This window comes from Mauremys reevesii, linkage group 18 (assembly GCF_016161935.1).
Source record: "Mauremys reevesii isolate NIE-2019 linkage group 18, ASM1616193v1, whole genome shotgun sequence".
Taxonomy (NCBI): Eukaryota; Metazoa; Chordata; order Testudines; family Geoemydidae; genus Mauremys; species Mauremys reevesii.
In genome coordinates this window covers 31,375,498-31,397,955 of record NC_052640.1, presented here as the reverse complement: position 1 = coordinate 31,397,955, position 22,458 = coordinate 31,375,498, and the positions used below count along the sequence as shown (strand labels likewise).

The 22,458-nt window shown below is 51.2% G+C and overlaps 1 protein-coding gene across 2 annotated transcripts in view; it reads left to right on the top strand.

The window, feature by feature from the left end:
- CASTOR1 (cytosolic arginine sensor for mTORC1 subunit 1) overlaps nucleotides 1–16,457 on the top strand; it is a 42,560-nt gene extending 26,103 nt beyond the window's left edge. For both annotated transcript variants that reach the window (XM_039505435.1, XM_039505437.1), the window contains exons 3-9: nucleotides 7,587–7,780; nucleotides 8,238–8,370; nucleotides 9,703–9,826; nucleotides 10,649–10,762; nucleotides 11,314–11,396; nucleotides 13,069–13,163; nucleotides 14,028–16,457. In XM_039505435.1, coding sequence (XP_039361369.1) covers nucleotides 7,587–7,780; nucleotides 8,238–8,370; nucleotides 9,703–9,826; nucleotides 10,649–10,762; nucleotides 11,314–11,396; nucleotides 13,069–13,163; nucleotides 14,028–14,093 — 809 coding nt within the window. In that variant the 3' untranslated portion in view covers nucleotides 14,094–16,457. The remainder of the gene's footprint in view (nucleotides 1–7,586; nucleotides 7,781–8,237; nucleotides 8,371–9,702; nucleotides 9,827–10,648; nucleotides 10,763–11,313; nucleotides 11,397–13,068; nucleotides 13,164–14,027) is intronic.
- The last annotated feature ends 6,001 nt before the right edge of the window (nucleotides 16,458–22,458 follow it).

The following is a 22,458-nucleotide window of genomic DNA, read 5'->3' as shown; positions in this document are numbered from 1 at the left end:
CCCAGGTATTAATACACACTCTGAGTTAACTAATAAGTAAAATCATTTTATTAAATACAGAAAGTAGGATTTAAGTGGTTCCAAGTAGTAACAGACAGAACAAAGTAAAACACGCAAATCTATGTCTAATCAAACCTGAATACAGATAAGATCCTCACCAGTTCCAGAATGCTCCCTTTTACAGACTAATCTCCTTTTAGCCTGGGTCCAGCAATCACTCACACCCCTTGCAGTCACTGCCCTTGGTTCCAGTTTCTTCCAAGTATCTTGGGGGGTGGAGATGCTCTCTTTAGCCAACTGAAGACCAAATGGAGGGGTCTCCCAGGGGTTTAAATAGACTCTGTTGTGAGTGGAGACTCACTCCTATGCAAAGTCCAGCTCCAAGATGGAGTTCTGGAGTCACCTGGGCAAATCACATGTTCATGCATGACTCAGTCTTTGCAGGCAGAAGCCATTGTCCACATGGTATCTTGTATGTCTCCAGGAAGACTTCTTAAGTGGATTGGAGCATTCCAAGATGCATTGTTCCCCAAGTGCTTCCTGATCGGGTACTTAACCTTGCAAATTCCTTCCTAAAGAAGCTGACCAAATGCCTCACAAAGCTTATTTAGCAATCAAGCAAGTATACAGCCAATACTCTTAACCTCAAGTACAAAATGATGTGTGTACAAATAGGATGGATATAGTAGACCATAACCTTTACAGAGATGTTACATGGCACAGGCAGCACAAAACATATTCCAGTTATGTCATATTCCTATAAAGCATTATGGGGTACAGCATCACAACTTGCTCCATGATTTTGCTGGGGACTGAAGTGGGGCTGACCGGTCTGTAGTTCCCTGGGTTGGTGGTGGTTCTTTTTTTAAATATGGGCACTGTATTTGCCTTTTTCCAATCATCCAGGACCTCCGTGGATGGCCACAAATTTTCAAAGATAAAGGCCAATGGGTCTGCAATCACATCAGCCAACTCCCTCAGCACCCTTGGATGCATTAGAGCAGCATCCATGGACTTGTGCATGTCCAGCTTTTCTAAATAGTCCTTAACCTGTTCTTTCACTGCTGAGGGCTGCTCACCTCTTCCCCATACTGTGCTGCCCAGTGCAGCAGTTTGGGAGCTGACTTTGTCTGTGAAGACTGAGGCAAAAAAAGCATTGAGTACTTCAGCTTTTTCCACGTTATCTTTCACTGCCTCCACCATTCAGTAAGGGTCCCACACTTTCCCTGACCACCACCTTATTGCTAACATACCTGTAGAAACCCTTCTTGTTACCCTTCACATGCCTTGCTAGCTGCAACTCCAATTGTGCCTTGGTCTTCCTGATTACACCCCTGAATGCTCCAGCAATATTTTTATACTCCTCCCTAGTCATCTATCCAAATTTCCACTTCTTGTAAGCTTCCTTTTTGTGTTTAAGCTCACTGAAGATTTCACTGTTGAGCCAACCTGGTCGCCTGCCATATTTGCTATTCTTTCTGCACATCAGGATGGTTTGTTCCTGTGCCCTCAATAAGGGTTCTTTAAAATACACCAGCTCTCCTGGACTCCTTGACCCCTCATATTAGCCTCCCAGGGGATCCTGCCCATCAGTTCCTTAAGGGAATCTAAGTCTGCTTTTCTGAAGTCCAGGGCCCGTATTTTGCTACTCTCCTTTTATCAGGATCCTGATCTCAACCATCTCATGGTCACTGCTGCCCAGGTTGCCACCCACTTCTACCTCCCTGTAAACAGGTTGGGACTCACCCCTGCAGCACCTCCTGCTGGTGACTCTGGGGAATTAGCTCGTCCAGCACTGGCGCGCCCTCTGCAGGCTGGTGATCCACCTGTCCATTACTGGCCCCCGTGTCCCTCCCAGGACCCTGGTGCCCCTTTAACTGGGTTTCCCCCTCCCAGGGGAACCAACCCCCCCCCACTATCCCCACTTTGCCTCAGTATCGGCCACTGCCAGTCATTGTCTAGCCCCACACCCTGGGGCAGACTGCAGTATCAGCCTACTCATCACTGGCAAAGGGGTTTGGACCTGCTGCCTTGGCCTACCCCTGGGTTGCCCCTTGCAACCCGCAGTACCTCTTGGCCTATAGCTAGGCCGCAGCCTGGGGCTTTCCAGGCAGGAGCTCCCCAGCTCCTCAGCCTGTCCCCAGCCCTGCTTCACTCAGGTACCCAGTCTCTAGCTCCCTGCAGCCAGGCCCTTCTCCCTCTTCAGGCAGAGGAAGACTGTCCGGGCTTCTGGCTTCCCTGGCCTTCTTATAAGGCCCTGGGGCTCAGTTTGGGGCATGGCCCCAGCTGCAGCCACTTCCCCAATCAGCCCAGCCTAAAGGCTGTTTTCTTGAGCCTCGGCCCCTTCCCAGGGCTGTTTTTAACCCCTTCAGGGAAGGAGCAGGGGTTCACCCTGCTACACTCCCCTACCAATTCTTCCTGTCTGTAAGCAGCAGGTCAAGAGGAGCACGGCCCCTAGTCAATTCCTCCAGCACTTGTACCAGGAAGTTGTCCCCAACACTCTTCACAAACTTCCTGGATTGTCTGTGCGTTGCTGTATTGCTTTCCCAGCAGTTGTCAGGGTGATTGAAGTCCACTATTGAAATCAGGGCCTATGATCTGGAAACTTCAGTTAGTTGTCTGAAGAAAGCCTCGTCTACCTCATCCTTCTGATACAGTGGTCTATAGCGCACACCCAACACAACATCACTCTTTGCTTTATGCTGCCCCTGCATAGAAAGGGTATTGAACCTTTCATTTGGCCTGCAAAGCTTCTGGGATGACCAGGCTGGAGAGACAGGTGCTGTTCTGTGCCTCCCAGCATCCATGATCACATTGGATACCCCACTCCTTGCAGCATGAACCATCTTGGACAAACCTTTATTTGTTGAGGCTTCAAACCAGTGAATGAGTCTTCCTGCCCCCTGTCCTAGACCCTGGCTGTCCTGTCATAAGGGAAACCAGTTCATGGCACTTTCCCTTGCACTAGCAGTGACTCAGAGACTGAAACATTGCAGTGTCATTCCAAGCAATGATCAGCAGAAAATTTGCCCCGCTGCTTGCTCTAGAGGAAGACGTAGAAACACTGACCAACTATTACTGTGCTGTAATGATTGAGGCAGCAATGAACATCCTTGGGAAACATAAGACGACAAAACAGTGGGTCACAAATGAAATACTACAAATGTGACATTAAAAGAGAACTTAAGAGAGACAAGAACAGCACTGAGGGAGCAGATAAATACAGAGTGACTGACAGAAAGATCAAGAAAGGAATGAAGGTGGCCAAGGAGATATAGATTGAAAAACAATGTTCTAAAATTGAAGAGTGTATCAATAATAAAAATAGCAAACAAGCCTTCCAGGTTGTTAAAGATCTGACAAAGGAAAGATGGACCAAAGCTAACACAATTCAAGACAAAGAAGGGAGCAGTCTTACAGAAGAACAGGACATCATCAATAGGTGGACAAACTACTGCTCTGATCTATACAGCCATCAGACAAATGAAGATCCTAGTGTCTGCCAGCCCAGATTCAACAGAGGAGGATGACTTTCCAATACTATGTGAAGAAGTGGAGACAGCTGTGAAATCACTCAAGAATGGAAAGGCTACAGGTATTGACAACATTCTAGCCAAATTGATGAAATTCAGAGGAGAAATAGTAGTAGATGTACCTACCAAGATTTGCAACAAGATTTGGTAGATGGGTGAGTGGCCCTCCATGTGGACAAAGTCACTAATCATCACTCGGCCAAAGAAAACCAAACTGCATTTGTGTCAAAATTAATGGACTGTAAGCTTAATTAGCCATCCCAGCAAAGTGATGTTGATGGTCATTGAACAGATTGAATCCGCAAGCAGAGAATATCATCACTGACGAACAGGCTGGCTTTTGTGCTGGAAGAAGTACCACAGAACAGATTTTCAACCTTCGTGCTTTATGTGAGAAGTACTTGCAACACCACTAGGACACCCATGTCTTTGAGAGGCAGAAACATGCTGGCTTCCTTTTGGGGAGGGATAGCCCAGTGGTTTGAGCATTGGCCTGCTAAACCCAGGGTTTGTGAGTTCAGTCCTCGAGAGGGGGCCATTTGGGGATTGGTCCTGCTTTGAGCAGGGGGTTGGACTAGATGACCTCCTGAGGTCCCTTCCAACCCTGATATTCTATGACTTCAAGAAGGTGTTTGATAGAGCATGGCACGAAGCTCTCTGGGCATCCATGAAGTACAGTGTTGGTAATAAGCTTATTCTTACCATTAAACAACTGTATGCCAAGGCCAGCAGTGCAGTTCTCATCAGCGGCACAATAGGAGAGTGGTTTCGCACCACTGAGTCCGGCAAGGCTGCCTTCTTTCGCCCACACTGTTCAATCTCTACTTGAAGCGCACAATGACTGATGCCCTAGAAGATCTCACATGCACAGTCAGCATGGGAGGGGCAAACCATCTCAAATCTTCGGTTCACTGATGACATTGATGGCCTGGTAGGCAGCGAAGATCAACTTGCCAACCTTGTGAAACGATTGGATGAAACCTCTGCATAATAGGGCATGGAAATCCAGTGCAGAGAGAACCAAACTGATGACAGACAGATGTGATGGGATGAGCTCCCATATCACTGTCAGTGGACAAGAGCTGGAGACAGTGAAACAATTCAAGTATCTGGGGGCAATCATCATTGATGAAGGATTCAAGGCTGAAATTCAGGCAAGAACTGTGTAAACAGCAGCAGTGGCAAAGCTAAAGCCAATTTGGAGGAATAAGAACATCTCCCTGGAATCCAGACTGACGCTGCTGCATACATTGGTTATCTCCATTTTTCTGTATGTGTGCAAGACATAGACCCTTATAGCAGCACTTGAACAGAAAATACAGATAGAGATGAGATACTTCTGTAAAATCCTGGGCATCTCCTACTTCGACCGTGTCACTAATGAAGAGGTCCACAACATCATCACCCAATGCGCTGAGTCATATGAAAACCTCCTGACCATGAAGAAGTGCAAGCTGAAGTGGTACGTCCATGTAACAAGATCTGGCCTATCCAAGATCATCCTCCAAGGGACAGTACAGGAGAAGAGAAGAAGAGGTAGACCGAAGAAGAGATGGATTGACAACATAAGAGTGGACAGAAATGGACTTCGCAGAGACTCAAGCACTGACGCACAATCTTCAGTGGTGGAGACAATTGGTTGATGGTTTTCCCCAATGACCAGTGCAGTTATGGGAGTGGTGATGATGAAAGCAGTGACTCTGAGCCTCTTGGCTGTGAACAGAGCTCTCCTTCCTCCCCAGGACTGCATGTTGAGCCAGGCTTGGATTCTCTTAGATCTAGGCTGAATAAACCAGGCTGTACAGTGCAGTTCTGCAAAGGCTGGGGTTAGGTGGTGGCGTGGGCAGCTCGGCCCATTGGCCTAGGGTGCAGGACTTGGAGTTGAAAGACTAGATAGCTTTTCACAATTGTACTGCTGACACACTGGCCTTCTCTTTCCTAGAGAAATCTAATGCTGTAGGAACGGTGGTCTCCATAGCATGCTTGTAAGGGACCGTGTGCTCCAACTGGAGGACATGCATGCTAAGAACTAGCTCATTCTGCGGTATGTTCAGCCTGCATCCCTCTGGTGCCAGTGTGGATGCAGACAAGATTTTTGATTATGAAATTAGAACCGTACAGCATTAACATGGCCCACATTAAATGGATTAAAAACTAGCTGATAAGTCTCAATGTAAATGTGGACTTTTCTTCAAGTGGGTGTGTTTCCAGTGGGGGGCCACAAGAATCAGTTCTTGGCCCTAGGCTACTTAACACTTTTTATCAGTGACCTGGTAGAAAACAATCACTGCTGAAAGTGTGCTGATGACCCAGAGATTGGGGAGTGGTAAATAATGAAGACTGGTCACTGACACAGAGAGGTCTGGATCACTCAGGAAGCTGGGCACAAGCAGTGTTTTAATACAACCAAATGTAAAGTCATACGCCTAGGAACAAAGAATGCAGGCCGTACTTGCAGGATGTGGGGACTCGATCCTGAGAAGCAATGACTCTGAAAGACTTGGGAGTCATGGGGGCCAGTCAGCTGAACATGAGCTCCCTCTGTCATGCTGTGACAAAGGGCTAATACAATCCTTGGATGCATAAACAGGGGAACACAAAGTAGGAGCAGGGTGGTTATTTTACTTCTGCATTTGACACTGATGCAGTTGCTGCCGGAATCTTCTTCCAGTGTCCACAGTTCAAGACAGACAGTGATAAATTGCAGGGGGTTAAGAGCCGAGCCGAGAGAATGATTGATTGATTGAAGGACTGGAAAACACGCCTTATAGTGAGAGACTCAAGGAGCTCGATCTGTTACAATGAAGGGGTAACTTGATCAGTCTAAGTACCTATATGGGGAACACACTTGACAACCGAGGGCTTGTCTGCCTAACAAAGGTATAATGAGCCACTGGCCGGAGACTGAAGCTGGACATGTTGGCTAGATATAAGGTACAAATTTTTGAGGGCAATTAACCAGTGGCACAACTTCCCAAAGGTTGTGGTGAATTCTCAGTGCTGGCAGTTCTTTCAGTTGGATGTTTGAGAGATGCTGTAGTTCAAACAAACCAGTTCAGGGAAAGGTCTCTGGCCAGTGTTAGGCAGGCAGTCAGACTGGATCCCAATGCTCCCTTCCGGCCCTGTGGTCTAGGAGTTCACTGCATCCCAAGTGGCCTTTCAGAACCACCATTTCTGGGAGCGCTGCCAGGAGCTGTGGGATGGCTAGCCAGAGAGCACTGTAACTGGAATGGTGTAGGACAGCTAGTCCAATGGTTCTCCACCAGGGATGCACATACCCCTGGGGGGTACACAGAGGTCCTCCAGGGGGTACATCAACTCAACAGGCTATGTAAAAAGCACCAGCGAAGTCAGTACAAATTAAATTTAATACAAGACTTGTTTATACTGCTCTATATAATAGACACTGAAATGCAAGTACAATATTTATATTCTGTTTGATTTACCATATAGTTATATGGTAAAAATGAGAAAGGAAGCAAATTTTCAATAGTAGTGTGCCGTGTCACTTTTATATTTTTAGATCTGATTTTGTAAGCAAGTTTTCAAGTGAGGTGAAACTTGGGGGTAGGCAAGACGAATCAGACTCCTAAAAGTTACAGTGGTTTGGGAAGGTTGAGAGCCACTGACTTAATGGTTGTGAAGTCAAAGTGCAAGCTCTTTCTGTCCTGTCTGTACATCACCTCGCACAATGATGTCCTGGTCCGTGACTGGGCTCCTGTGTGCTACTGCAATACAAATAATGTAATGAAGTGTCTTAAATAGTCAGCGTAGCTAATGGGAATTCATTGAATGTACTGAAACAGTTCTGTGCAACTGGCTTATTTCCCTCTGTCTGCATGATGTTGAGCAGCTCAGTGAGAGCTTGTGCCTCAGTTTCCCAATTTGTATACTGGCTGATAACCTCTAACTGTTTGGTAAAGCACTCTGAGCTGTGGCTGGGAAGGGATAGGTGCTAGGTGACCTAGTTATTAGGTAGCCTGGTATGTCAGTTTCTAATACTGCAGTCTGAATCTCTGCTTGGAGTCTCACCTCAGCCTCTTGGCATTTCAGAGTTGCCCCCATCAGAGTTCATGCAGGTGGTGGATTCCACCTGGCTGGTGCTCAACGTCTTGTCCAACGGCAGGTCCTCCACCAGCTCCCAGGCCATAGGAGTGACGAAGATTGCCAAGTCCGTCATCGCACCACTGGCCGAGCACAACGTCTCAGTGCTGATGCTGTCTACCTACCAAACAGACTTCATCCTGGTGAGTCCCCCACCTTCTCCCCATGGCCATCCCCTGTAGCAGGCTCCTTCGAGCGGGGGTGTGGGTGAAGGACTCTAATTGGCCCCAAGTAACTACACAAGGAGTGTGACAGAGAAACCCTCATTAGGTGAATGGTGCAGGCTCTCCTATGGCAACAGTCTGATGAACATATCCACCTCTTCAATTCTGAATGTGATTCAGAGGGTACTGGGTGCCATTCTGAGAACAGCAGGGGTCAGGCTACCTTCGCCATAGCAATATGACACCCTAGAAGGTTTGTGCGTGAGATTTTCCCTGCATGCTGTTCAGTTGAATGGACGGTGGGCTAGGTGAGATGTGGGTTTAGAAGCTCACTTTTTCCTTCCTTGTGGGGTAGAGAAGAACGGCAAGGAGACAGCAGGCTTTCAGGGGGAGGTTAAGCTGAAGGGTGAGGTTTGAGGTCTGTTGCCCTCCCCAGGTGCGGGAGAAGGACCTGCCTGTGGTGATCCACACGCTGACCGGCGAGTTTGATATCTACAAGGAGGTGAAGGGAGAGTCCATCCCTGTTAGCTGTGATGACGTGAGCAACGGCTTCCTGAAACCCAAGCCTGGTGAGTCCAGGACTGCCCCCCCGGGCTCTCACTCTGTCTGCCCTCTGCAGAATGGAGGAGAGGTTTGAATGAGCAACTCCGCTGTCCCCTGCAACTGAAAACTGCCTATTGTGTGCTCACCCTGCCAGCATGAACAGTTCTGTTCTCTGGCTCCGGCCACTCCAGCGCAGATCAGTTACTGAACGGGTCAGACTGTGGTAAACCAGGGGGGGTCCCCAGACGTGCCGTGCAGCGTATGAACCATTCATACATCAACTTAACTGGCACCACTCAGCTCTGGCCTAGTGGCCTAGCCCCTCTGTTGTGATGGACAGTCCAAAACTCTGAGTGGCATTGTGCCCCAGTGTGCCAGGTCACCATGCCACTTAGCTTGGGGCGCTCTCAAACAGAGTGCCTAGCGCAAACTGCTTTCCTTCCCAACCTCCTTAGGCAGCCCTGCTTCTGCCAGTGGTCTGCACCAGGCATTACATGCATATGGCTGCGGGTGCCAGTCTGATAGACACCAGAAATGCTTGGGGATCCAGGGAGAGACTGGAGTCCGGCTAGGGGACAATCAGAAATGTGCTCTCACATGTATTAAGGTTCCATTTATAAATGGTTTATAGAGAGAATACGGGTTTTTAAATAAATGGTGATTAGTCCAATCTGTCACGCCTTCTGCTGGTTTGCCTGTAACAATGTACAGCACATAATACTACTATCATCTGTAACATCTGATTTATTAACCCATTCTAATCCACCTATAAATGGAGCATTAATAGACCGTGTGACCAAAGGTACATTTTTACTGATGGCCCAGAGTAGCAGTAGCATAGTTCTGCCACTGGAGGGCACTAGTACCTCAAGTTTGAGTTCCTCCATTGAGCACCGTCTATGCGGACAGAAGCAGCTGTCTGTGCAGGCGGCTTGAGCGTGCCTGGCTTGTCCCGGCCCAGCCCCTTGCTCTGCCTACAGCATATGCTGCTCGGCTGATTTGTTGCTATTTGCTCCATATCAATGTAGCTGCAGGAATTGAGCCCTGTTGATTTTTCCTCTTCCACATCCAAATGTCAGTCTCTGTGCAGCGCCTCCTCAAGGTGGCGCTGCTGTGCTGTCATTGCTCCCATCTGTAGTGTCTGGTCTCCAGGGTAAGCTGCTCTGTCGGCCCGGCTGGAGGCTGACATGCTAGTCCCACAAGTGGTTTGAGTTCATGAGAGCTGCTTAGTGCTGCCAGCTCAGACTCCTGCCATGCTGTGCACCATCAGCTCCAGGAGATTGCATTCATCGCCATGCATGAGAAGGGTGCTTCGTGCTCTGGCAGTCTGGGCTGTATGAGTGATTGTTTCCTCCCAGCTGCGAGCCCTACCGTGCACCCTGTGCAGAGTCCCCAGAACAGGTTCTGCATCCTGACCGTGGCTCCTGACACCCTGCCGGCCATTGCGACCATGCTCATAGATGTCCTGTTCTATTCACACAGGTAGGCAGCTGCGTGGGCAGTGGGAGGAGACTGTGTTAGCCCCACCTTAGCATAGGTATTCTCAGTACTAAAGTGCACTGCAGTGTAGGTGTGGGGGCAGCCTCTCACCTCAACACAGACCCTGAAGAGAAGGGTGGAGGGCTGGAGTGTGGCCAAAAACCTCCAGATCTCTGAAGAATTTATAAACTGCTAAAGAACCTTCAGGCACCTAAGGGCTTTGATGGGCGGGGGACCAAGGCCTTTGCAGTGCACCTAGGGGTGCCCACAATGCCCTATGGGGGCATATGGGGCTACAGTGGTGATGTCAAGCCTGCCAGCACCTGGCTTGGATGGCACTTGGGACGTTGCGTGCAGCACTGGGGTTGAAAGAACTTTGTCAAAGGCAGAGCTGGAGAAAGGGTCTTCCCACAGGACAGCATCCCCCAGCAGAGGGTGGGCTGGAGTTCAGCCTTAGCTCAGCTGGGGAAGGGAAAGGGGGAAGGGAAAGGGGGGACCTTCCTGATCCACCTTCCAGCAGGAGGTGGATCAGACAACAAGTGCTCAAAGTGAGGGGAGATGGCTTTGTAGATAGAGCAGCTGGGTCTGACCTGGCTTGTTTCAGGGACTGGCCCAGAAGATCTGTTACTCGCAGCACTGGGCTAGACATGGCATCACCAGCCAGCTGGTATTAGAGATGCCAACAAGGCACTTCACTGACTCCCAGGGAAGGCACCTCTTGGGGGGCTGCACCTCTGTAACTCTCCAGGAGCCAGCCATGAAATGGCTGCTAAGTTCTGCTGTGTGCTTCTGGGGCTAACCCCTCTGTCCCCTGTGTGTTTGCAGCCCTCTAAAGGAAGCTGCTCCAGGCAGTCAGGATCTCGACTTCATCAGGTTTTTCGCTTTCTCATTGATCGAGGGCTATATCTCCATCGTCATGGATGCAGAGACCCAGAAGAAGTAGGTACCATTTATCCACCAGAAGATGGACCCAGTGTCCTTCACCACATCAGGGCTGCCCAGAGGATTCAGGGGGCCTGGGGCGAAGCAATTTCGGGGGCCCCTTCCATTAAAAAAAAAAGTTGCAATATTATAGAGAACTATATTCTCGGGGGGGGGGTCCCTGCGGGGCCTGGGGCAAATTGCCCCACTTGCCCCCCCTTCTGGGCAGCCCTGGCCCACATGCGCTGAAGATTTGGCCTTGGGATTGGGAGGTTGGTGTTCTGGAGGTGTCACATTCCCTTTGGCTCCTGCCTGCTCCCATTCTCCCCCCCGCTGTGATGTTTTTGGGAGTGGTGTGGCGTTTCTCCTCCTTGCCCCAGTCCCAAGTCAGCAGGTGGGCTGTGCAGAGGGTTAGAGCATTAAGGACTGGGGAACCACTGCTGGAATTAGGGTGGGCCCAGGGTTCTAGGAGCAGCTTCATGGGAGTCTGTGCCCTGGCTCATGCCAGCTAGTGGGGGAATGAGGAACGGTCCTAGGGCAGGAGTGACGTACTCCATTAATGCTTCTAGGTTCCCCAGTGACCTGCTGCTGACCAGCTCCTCTGGGGAGCTCTGGCGGATGGTGAGAATTGGCGGGCAGCCACTGGGCTTCGGTAAGTGGAACGGGGTGTAAGCTCTCCTGCCCAGAGGATCAGCTGCCTTCAGCGCAGCATTGAGCCCTCCCAGGCTGAGATGTTCAGTGCACTCCGGGGGGCAGGGCAGGCTGTTATCCCCGGGGATAGGTGTGCCCAGAGTGACCCGCCCAGAGTCACAGAAGCCAGTGGCAGAGCAGCCAGCACCTCATCTGGAATACTGTGTGCAGTTCTGGTCTCCCATCTTTAAGAAGGATGAATTCAAACTGGAACGGGTTCAGAGAAGGGCTATTAGGATGATCTGAGGAATGGAAAACCTGTCTTATGAAAGGAGACTCAAAGAGCTTGGCTTGTTTAGCCTAACCAAAAGAAGGCTGAGGTGGGGCCGCCCAGAGGATTCAGGGGGCCTGGGGCAAAGCAATTTTGGGGGCCCCTTCCATTTAAAAAAAAAGTTGTAAAACTATAGAATATTATATTCTTGTGGGGGCCCCTGTGGGGCCTGGGGCAAATTGCCCCATTTGCCGCCCCCGCCCCCAGGGCGGCCCTGGGCTGAGGGGAGATATGATTGCTCTCTCTAAATATATCAGAGGGATAAATATCAGAGGGAGAGAGGAATTATTTAAGCTCAGTACCAATGTGGACCCAAGAACAAATGGATATAAACTGGACACTAGGGAAGTTTAGACTTGAAATTAGACGAAGGTTTCTAACCATCAGAGGAGTGAAGTTCTGGAACAGCCTTCCAAGGGGAGTAGTGGGGGCAAAGGACATATCAAGCTTAGTCTTGAAGCCAGATAAGTTTATGATGGGATAGCCCAATTTTGGCAATTAATTGATCTTTGATTATTACCAGGTAAATATGCCCACTGGCCTGTGATGGGATGTTAGATGGGGTGGGATCTGAGTTACTACAGAGAATTCTTTCCTGGGTGCTGGCTGGTGCGTCTTGCCCACATGCTCAGGGTTTAGCTGATCGCCATATTTGGGGTCGGGAAGGAATTTTCCTCCAGGGCAGATTGGCAGAGGCCCTGTGGGTTTTTTGCCTTCCTCTGCAGCATGGGGCACGGGACACTTGCTGGAGGATTCTCTGCACCTTGAGGTCTTCAAACCACAATTTGAGGACTTCAATAACTCAATAGGTTAGGGGTTTGTTACAGGAGTGGGTGGGTGAGATTCTGTGGCCTGCGTTGTGCAGGAGGTCAGACTAGATGATCATAACGGTCCCTTCTGACCTTAGTCTGAGTCTATGAAGCCTGGGCTCCCCTCTTTCAGGTCAGTGCTGTAACTAGGGGATCATTCCTCCCATCACTATCGGGGGCCCCAGAGAGCAACAAAGCATGCTGGTACTGAATGCTGGTGCCTGGCCGTGAAGCCCCAGCCCCTGTGGCTGCTCAGTGGTGGGGAGTGCAATGGCTGTGGGCTGCCTGGCCAGGAGCCAAGAGGCACTCATTTCATGGTGTCATTGTATTAGAGCTCATAGAGGATTAGGGTTGGAAGAGACCTCAAGAGGTCCTCTAGTCCAGCCCCCTGCTCAAACCTCATTTTAGGCATGGGTCTGCCAGCTCGGTCTTGGATAACCCAGGGCTAGAGAGCCCTTTGCCTAGGGGGCAGGGGCACATGGGTGATAGGAGGAGGTTGTCCCCAGAGGCACTGGGCTGGTACCCACGCTGGCCCCTCTGTTCCCCTTCCTCAGATGAGTGTGGGATAGTGGCTCAGATCGCCGAGCCTCTGGCCGATGCAGACATATCAGCATATTACATCAGCACCTTTAACTTCGACCATGCCCTGGTAAGTCGACTCCCCTGCCTGGATCCCAGCATGCTAGAAATGAACCAGGCAAACAGATGCTGCTAATTGACCAGCTTCTCAGCCCCTTAACTGAGTTGTTCTCTCCTAGCCTCTGGGGGGAGGGGGGGGCAGAGCCCCCTGCTGGGAACAGACATTCCAAGGGGATGAGGCCACCTGACTGCCTCACTGTCTGAATGGGCCTCTCGCCATTGGCCTGCGGCTCAGTGCTAGTCTTACTCATCAGTCTCCTAGCCCTGCATGGCTCCCTGGATGGTGGCATTTCATCCTGGCTGCTCTGACACCAGTGCAGGGGTCAGTGCCCATTGCGGGGGGCCTGCTCGGGGTGGGAGGCACAGGAATGAATCTCCCTGGCTCTGGCTGCTGCTCCCTGGCATTAGTGCCAAGCCAGGGCTGCAGCGTGAGAAATGCTGGTACCAGGAACGTGTGGGGCAGCAGGAGGGACCCCAGGTGGGTCCGGGAGGACATCTGTTGCTGAACTGTTGGCTGTCAGTGCTTGCTCCACAAAGGCTGGGGAAGAGGGGTGCCGTGAGGGTTGTGGGAGCCCTGCCTAGCTTCCACCTTGCCACTATCTCCATGTTGTGTGGAGAAGGCAGGGGATAACTAGCTTGGTCCTGATCTTGCTTTCCTTGCCAAGGGGAGGATAAATAGAGCTGGGGAGTCAGATCTGATCCCACTTTGCAGTGGGAGTTGGCGATCCCTGTGGAGCTGCATGGGAACAGACTTCTGGGGTTCACCCAGTCCTCCCTCCAGCACCCCCCTTCCAAGTACAGTTGGCAAGGGAGTGACCGGCCATGCAGCTCTGTCTCTGGTAACATAGCTCTGGCTTCCTCTCTCTCCTGCTAGGTCCCAGAGGAAGGCATTGACAGCATCATCGAGCTGCTCCAGAAGCGCCAGGAGAGCAGTAGATAACTGGCATGGCAGCTCCCGTGTGCTCTGACGCCTGTCTGGAAAGGCGAGGGGGAGCTCAACACTGAGAGCGGGGCAGAGAACACTCCAGTCTCCTGTTTGTGATGGTGGCTCCACATCAGCAGAGGCCTCTTCTTTGCCGTCAAGTTTCCGGGGTGTGGCTTGCCCTGCGGTGCGGGGCACAGCTCCAGCTGTGGAGCGAGCCCTGGGCTTCAGCAGGAGAGTCCTTGCATTCTCCGCGGGAGTGCTGGCTCTGACAGGCTCCCGAGTGTCCCACTGGGGAACTGAGTTTCCTGCAGCAGTTTCAGTGTTACCTCTCCCAGGGCCCCTTGTATTCCCCAGACCCACCCCTCAGGGAGCAGAGTCCACCATGAACTGGCGTTGGGCAGACGTTGCCTATCCGTGGACTGTAACTCTCTCAGCTTGGAGTTAAGCCTGTCACATTTTTTTTTTCCTTTGACTGTTTTTGTAGCCAACTGCCTAGTTGCATAGAGCCTCCAGTATTTAGTATTTCATTTGCGATGCCAGGCTTAGGCAGCAGCGGGGCGCTCTCCCTAAAGGCTGGCTGGTGGGCATCTCTGTGTATGTGGTAGGGGATAGGGAGTTTCTTCCCTTCACGTGTCGGGGGCAGTGGCTGGCTGCATGAGAAGAAGTGCTGGGCACTGGGTTGTCTAGTGGCTGAGTTTGCTATGGTACAATCATTCCTGACACATGGTCAAGGGTGTGAGAAATGACTTGTTTGGGATTGTGTGGTCTTGTAGCAGTGTTAACAGCCCTGCCAGGTGCTCAAGACAGGCGCTCGGCCTCTTGGACAGTTCTGGCTTAGTACAGTATGAAGAATTGCAGGTAACCTAAAGTATGTAAGAATGGCCCCTATTTGTAGCATGGCCCTCCCAAGGAAGGAGGAGCAGAGAGCTTGCTAGGGTAGACTCTCCTTTCTATAATGCTGGGAAATGTCATGTGACCCAAACCCCTCTGTGGCTGCCTAGCTGCACTCAGATACGATGCTTTTATAAGCCCCCTCTCCTTAGGGCAGGGGAGCAGGGATTGATTGACCCAGACTCCCATCTGATGGGCGAGATGGCATCTGTGCCAGAATGGAGTGTGCTAGACAGCTGAGTTATTTTTAGGATTTCCAGGGTACATGCAACTCCATGTGGGGAAGGGAGGAGGGTAGGAAATATACAAATCTCCTGGTTGTGAAGCTGAGAATTTCTGAGCGTGTCTGAGTTGTGTGGTGGAAGTGCCTGTATTGCAGCATGAGTGTGCATGGGGATAGCTGGAGCTACCCTTGTGATGGATGCTGAGAGATCCAGGAGGTGGGGGGTGTGTGTGTGGTGGTCCCCCCCGTCATCTTCTCTCCCCCCCCACATTTCCCTTTCACGTTCCCCTCAGACTGGAGTCACAACATAACCTATGGTTACAAGAGGAATGCAGGGAGGTGGAATTCCCTCTTTGTGTCTCCTGCACCCCTGTTTTCTGGGGCATTGTCATGGCAGTGGCTTTCAAGGAACCCCTCCCCCCCAGCCTCTGCCAAGGCCTGCTGCTTCCCAGAGACGGGGGTGGTCCTCCCAAAAGTGGTGAGGCTGTCCCTCCTGGGCGGCCACGAAAGCTGCCTCTAGGTGAATGAGTAGCTTGTTAGCTTGTTACCATATAAAGATTTTCCTTGTTTCTGCAAGGGAGTGACTCTCAATCTCCAGTTCATCGCAAGGGCACTCTTCCTCTCAAAACTCATTCCCCTTTGAAGCACAGCTGTGCCTCTTACATGAGGGAACAGCTGTCAGCAGTGACTGGAAGAGATTCTCCCAGAGCCTGGTCTTGGATTTCAACCTACCGCTCAACTCCCTTTTCTGTGAGCCTTCAAGACAGAGCAAGCTGGGTTGGCAGCAGTAGCACTTATCAGCCAGGATGAACACTCCCACCATGCCTTAGCATAGGAAAACCCCTGAGAAACTGCCATGGTCCACTGCCCAGTGTCCAAGTCAGACCTGGGCTGCAGGAAATACTCCCTAGATGGGGCATCCTGTGTGCCACAATGAAGAGTTTAGGGGTGGACTAGGCGTGTTCAGGGAGGCCACGAGCAGGTTCTCAGAACAGCAGGGTGATGTGATGTAGGGTCACCTTCTGGGAGAGGGCAGCTGTCCTCCGCGGGCGACTCTTGTTCTTCTGGTTCGTGTGCATAGGAAAGGCCTCTGGCTGCTAGCCCAGTGGCTGACTGGTTCATCCTCAAGTGACTTTATCCCTGTTGAGTTTCTTGCCGATGCAGCAAGGTGCCCACCAGTTTGTGCAGCAAAACCAGATTTCCTTAATCTTCTAGTTTTTTTGCATAATTTTTTAATGTCAATAAATCTCCCATTTTGAACGTTTGGTGGCTGCTGCTGTGTATCTGCCAAGTGTTGGAGGGGAATAGCCCCTCTCATGCGCCGAGTGTCCAGCTTTGCAGTGTCAGAACATAAACTTAAGGGGCTTCCCTGAGGAGTGAGGCCCTGAACAAGGATGGAAGGGCACTTCACTGGTATCTACTATACAGACCAAAAATCCATCTCTAGGCAAGCTGTAACCCCTCCACTTCATTGCCAAAGGGAATGGGGACCTAGCTGTGTTTCCAGCTGTACCGGAGTGGGGAAGGTGGGTAGCAGGAGTTTAGGGAAATGGTCTTTGGGCCAGCACCATTATGGATTCTCAACACTTCAAGGAGGCAAGCTGGCCTTGGGGGAGAGGCACACTGCAGCAAAGGTTGCTCAGGAATTAGACAAGCAGCTGGGGGTGGGAGCCAAATACTGATAAGCCAGCTCTTCCTTTCCTAGGAATGGAGAAGGGCAGCTGTCTAACTGGTAATCTCTCTCTCTCTCAGCAAATCTGCTACAGCAAGAAGCAAACTACAGGCCTGTAGTTCTTAAGAAGATCATATTACCCAATTCCCTTGTTAGTAGGTTTCACTTCTACTGCAACTGCCTGTGCTCCTAAAGTGCTACTGGGTGCTGCAGCCCAGGGCCAGGCTCATTCAAAGCCCTTGTGTTATGGTAGCACAGCCACTTGGGAAATTGGAAAAGCCTGAGCAGCTCATGGTGCACATGATACAGAATAAGCAGTAGGATGTTAAAACAGAACCAGAACATACTGGCTCTGGTGTCCTTACCAGGAGCGGAAGTCACTTTTCCTTTTAACTCAAAAATAGCTGCTGGGTCCTGCCAGGAATTCATAGTGGAGCAGAGCCAACTGCTTCCCCAGTGGAGCGTGCTGGCTGACAGTAGTGGGTCCCTGGAATGGAGGTGTGTTCCTGTAGTGAGTGTGACAAGCACAGGGCCTAGCAGCCTGAAGTGTGGAATACTAAGCTTGATTTTGCTGCAGCAGTCTGAAGCGGCAGCTTGTTGGGGGCTTTGAGAGGGGCAGTATGGGGGGGGGGGGTTCCTGCCGAGGTGGATGGGGCATGGGGAGGAGGAAGTCGCAACAATCCAGGTAGGAGGTGCCTTGACGTGGGTGAGCATTCAGGCTATAGGGTGGGATGCAATGCAAGGATCAGGCTGTGGATGAAGAAATTGGATGATTATTTTTGAACAGTCTCTAAGCAGAGAACAGTAGTTCTATTCTGCAAAGGATTTTGGAACTTGGTGTCTAAATTGGAGCAAACCTGAAAATCTTAATTCTTCTTCGAGTGGTTGTTCATGTCCATTCCAAGCAGGTGTGTGCGCGCTGCATGCACGCCAGCCGGAAGATTTTCCCCTAGCAGCGTCCGTAGGGTCGGCCTTGGCGGCCCCGGGAGTGGCGCCGCTGCGGCGCCCTATATAGGGGCCCGCTGGCCCTCCACTCCCTCAGTTCCTTCTTGCCGGCACTCGGGCAGGAGGGTGGGTATTGGAATGGACACGAACAACACATCTCAAAGAACAACCATTACTAAAAGGTGGGTAACCGTTTTTAATTCTTCGAGTGGTTGTTCATGTCCATTCCAAGCAGGTGACTCACAAGCCTAACCTAGGCGGTGGGGTTGGAGTTCACTGCTGACTGAAGCACTGCACGAGCGAAGGCTGCGTCGTCTCTAGCCTGGTGCGTGATGGCGTAGTGCGACCTGAACGTGTGGGTGGAGGACCACATGGCCGCTCTACAAATCTCCCGAGTCAGGATCTGGGCCAGGAACGCCGTGGAAGAGGCCTGCGCCCTTGTGGAGTGGGCCGTGATCAGAGGAGTAGGGACCTTAGCTTGACGATAACATTCCCAGATGCAGGCTGTGCTCACGAAGAGATCCACTGAGATGAAACCAGGAGCTCTTTCATCCTATCCGCCACAGCAATGAGGAGCTGGGTTGATTTTCTAAACGGTTTGGTCTGTTCAATATAAAAGGCTAGAGCTCTGCGGACATCCGGGGAAGGCAGTCTACACTCCGTACCTGAAGTGTGGTTTTGGATAGAACACGGGGAGGAAGATATCCTGCCCTATGTGGAACTGGGAGACGACCTTGGGGAGGAAAGCCGGGTGAGGCCTAAGTTGGACCTTGTCCTTATGGAAGACAGTGTATGGGGGCTTGGATGTCAGCGCCCTGAGCTCCGAGACCCTCCTGGCCGAGGTGATCGCCACAAGGAAAGGTCACATGGAAGAGTGTGTAGGAGCACTTGGCATCCAGACTCCCAGCCCTATGCCCTAAGCCGAGAGGGCCAGGACTGCTGCCACCTTTCCTGGCTTCAACCCTCTTGGCTGTAGCATCCCCTCTGGAGCCATCCGCAGCACAAGGGCGGGTCAGCCTGCATGACAGACGCCTGGGTGCTGTGGGACTCTGCCTGGAGTGCTAGCCTTGTGTCCTGCTACCCCTGCCCAGCTCCTGGGGGCAGGAGAAGCAGCTGCCCCCCTGTGGGCCCTGTTGAGCCGAGGGTGATGGAAGGTAGATACTTGTTCTACAGAGCAGGGGCCAGATGTGAGCAAGTGCTACCTCACCGCAGCCTTCTGTCCAGTGTCTATGTGGAAGCTTTTCTCCCCCCCTCCATCCCATGTTACTGCGCCTCTCTGAGAGGCTCTGTCTTGGCCATGTTTCCCCAGCCCCTCATCCCCCCCCTTTGCTGGCTGGGTTGATGGGCAGCATCAGTAGTTCAGGGAAGGGGGCAGCTGCTGGTTTCAGAGCAGGGATCTATGGGGATGGACTTAATTGCTAGCTTCCCCTTGAGGCTGGGGCCTGAGGATGTTGGGGGATTGGGGGAGCTGGCACATAAGAATAACCTGTGATCTTTAGGGGAAATCCCTTGTGGTTTTTGAAACTGGAATCCCCCCCCATCCTCTTGTGCTGAGGAACAGCTTGTTCTTTACCCAAAGGAAATGTTGGACTCTGCCAAGCGGAGCTCTTGGGTCCTGGCAGGTAGGGGCAAGCATGTTTCACACCCATGTCACCTGGGCTGGGAGCAGGTCAAAGCCAACTACTGCTGGTTCTGGAGAATGTAGCAAGCTTGCAGAATGGGAGCAAGGAGGCAAAATCCTCTTGCCTAAACAACAGCTGAAGGGCTCGGGCCCCTGTGTACTAATGAACCACACCCTGTGATCTGATGGGTCCCCCACCCTGAGTTGAGTGAGATCAGGGAAGGGGTGGTGATAGGAGGCACCCTATGCTTTACCTATCCCCGCGGTCAGGCGTCTCTCACCTAGGTTACAAGTTGCTGCTTCCCCCTCAGCAGCGAGTGCTGACGCTCGGCGCCGGAGGGAAGACGTGTTAACCACAGACTTGGCAGCCTGCTTCAGGGAAGGTGTGGGGAGCCCTGAAGCCATTTCCCCAGCCACAAGGGATTTTCACTCGTGTGGGTGATGGAAAGTATGCTCTGTGTTAGCCAGCTTCCCTGGAGGGGCAGGGCCATTTCCCAGGGCACGGTGAACTCTAGCATGCCAGCCTGCCTAGGCAGCATTAAACAGCTGCAGCTGTCTTCACAGCAGTGCCATGCTAGCAAATCTGGCCAGGAGAGGGTTGAGCCAAGGGCTGCATTGAGCCTGTGGATGGATAGCCAAAGGGTTCTAGTCTCACCCCTGCTTCAGTTTCCCCTTTGTCTTCTATATTTTGGGCTTGCCTACTCAGGGGCTTTAAATTGCACTAATTCAAATACCTGTGTACACATGATGCGATTCTTCCAAGGGGCCTAACTGGCCAGGTAACACGTGTTCTATAATCCAGTTTGAAAGTGCATGAAATTCATTGGGAATTGAGGTTAGACACTAACCTCTCAGGTCAGATTCTCTTACTCTGTAAAGTGCCCAGCACAAGGGTGCTGCTCTCAGCTGGGTTCGCTAGGTGCTGCTGCAGTCACCATCATGCAGCGATGAGTTGAAAAGGAACAAACTAGCTGCAGGGTGAGAGTGGGGGGCGGGGAGGAGAGCTGGCAGCCAGAAGCCGTGGTGGCCATTCCTGTCTGTGGGCTGTGTCAGCTCCCCTCTGTAAGATGGGGACCCTTCCCACCTGTACACAGAGCTGTGAGGAGTACAGGGTATTTCATCTGCAAGGAGGCTCTGTCCCCTTGGGCCTTGCCATGACAATCTCTTCAGTTTCCAATCATAGAATATCAGGGGTGGAAGGGACCTCAGGAGGTATCTAGTCCAACCCCCTGCTCAAAGCAGGACCAGCCCCAACTAAATCATCCCAGCCAGGGCTTTGTCAAGCTGGGCCTTAAAAACTTCTAAGGATGGAGATTCCACCACCTCCCTAGGGAACCCATTCCAGTGATTCACCACTCTCCTAGTGAAATAGTGTTTCCTAATATCCCACCTGGACCTCCCCTACTGCAACTTGAGACCATTACTCCTTGTTCTGTCATCTGCCACCACTGACAACAGCCAAGCTCCAGCCTCTTTGGAACCCCTCTTCAGTTAGAATCATAGAAGCGTAGGACTGGAAGGGCCCTTGAAAGGTCATTGAGCCCAGTCCCCTGCCTTCACAGCAGGACCAAGTACCATCCCTTGAAGGCTGTTATCAAATCCCACCTCACTCTTCTCTTCTGCAGACTAAATAACCCCAGTTCCCTCAGCCTTGCCTCATAAGTCATGTGCCCCAGCCCCCTAATCAGTTTTGTTGTCCTCTGCTGGACTCTCCCCAATTTGTCCACATCCCTTCTGTAGGAGGGAGACCAAAAGTGGATGCAATACTCCAGGTGTGGCCTCACCAGTGCCAAATAGAGGGGAATAATCACTTCCCTACGGCTTGTACCCTAGCAGCTCTGCTGCCCAGGCCTTCCATGAGCCCTGTGGCTTTTGCACCTGGAGCAGAATTTTGCTGACTCTGGAATGCTGTAGATGATATGCTAATTTACATACTACCCAGAATGCTTTCCCCATTCACACCTATTTATTGTGGGGACCGTTTGTGCTTGTGTAAGCCCAAATTCCTCATCCACAGAGATGTGGCTCTGGCTTCCCCTCCCTTTTAGCCCCCAAGCAGTAACCCATGGAGGCCGATGAGGTGATGCCAGCCGAGGGTATAAAAGCAAGTGAGGTTTAGAGTTACCTACATCTTAAAGGTGCTGGGCTCAGAATGCCATGAGGTTCCCTTTAATGGAGCTGGCCCTAAGGGTGGAGGGACCCTACACCAAGAGGCCCAGGTGGGGCTGGGAGAGGTGAGTGAAATAGTTTTGAGGAAATCCCAAATGCAGGAACTCTTGCTGTGTTGCAGGTTTTCAGGCTGCTCCCCTTTTTTGCACAATGTTCCTATTAAAGCAGCATGAAAGTGAAACTTTTGCTCATTATAAATCAATCTAAGGTCCTTCTCTGGCTCCCATTCCTAGAGTGTCTGAGCACCTCATAATCTTCAATGCCTTTTATTTACAGCCCTGTGAGGTAGAGATGTGGCGTTATGATGTTAGAGATGGGAAACAGGCACTGATTTCAATGGACGTTGGGAGTCTAAATACCGTTGGGCCAAAGTCACGTAGAAAGTCTACGACAGAGCAGGAGCTTGAACCCAGGCCTTCCAGGGCCTAGGCTACTGCCCAAACCACTGAGCTGTCCTTCCCATCCAATGGGAGAGGGCTCAGTGAGGTGGAATTTTGCAAAATAATTTGGAAAATAAAACACGTCTATGTGGATCTGAATCCCTTTCTAGCCCCTCCCCCACTTTCCTGGCCATAATACCCCATTGCCTCACTAGGTTAATGAACTGAAGTTGTTGACTAGAGCAAAAATGGAAAAAAATGTTCAGTTTTTTGGCCAGCAAATGCAGATGTGGAGCGACTGAACTGTGCCGATGTCAAATTTGCCCAGTTGCTTTGGTGAACCCCCCCCCCCCAGCACAATGTTTGTGTTAACATTTTCCAGACCCACCAGTCAGACTTTGTTTAAAATTTTATGTCACTTTTCATTTAAAAAAAAACAACCCAACCAAAAAGCCCCTCAAACAAATTCAAATTTCAGT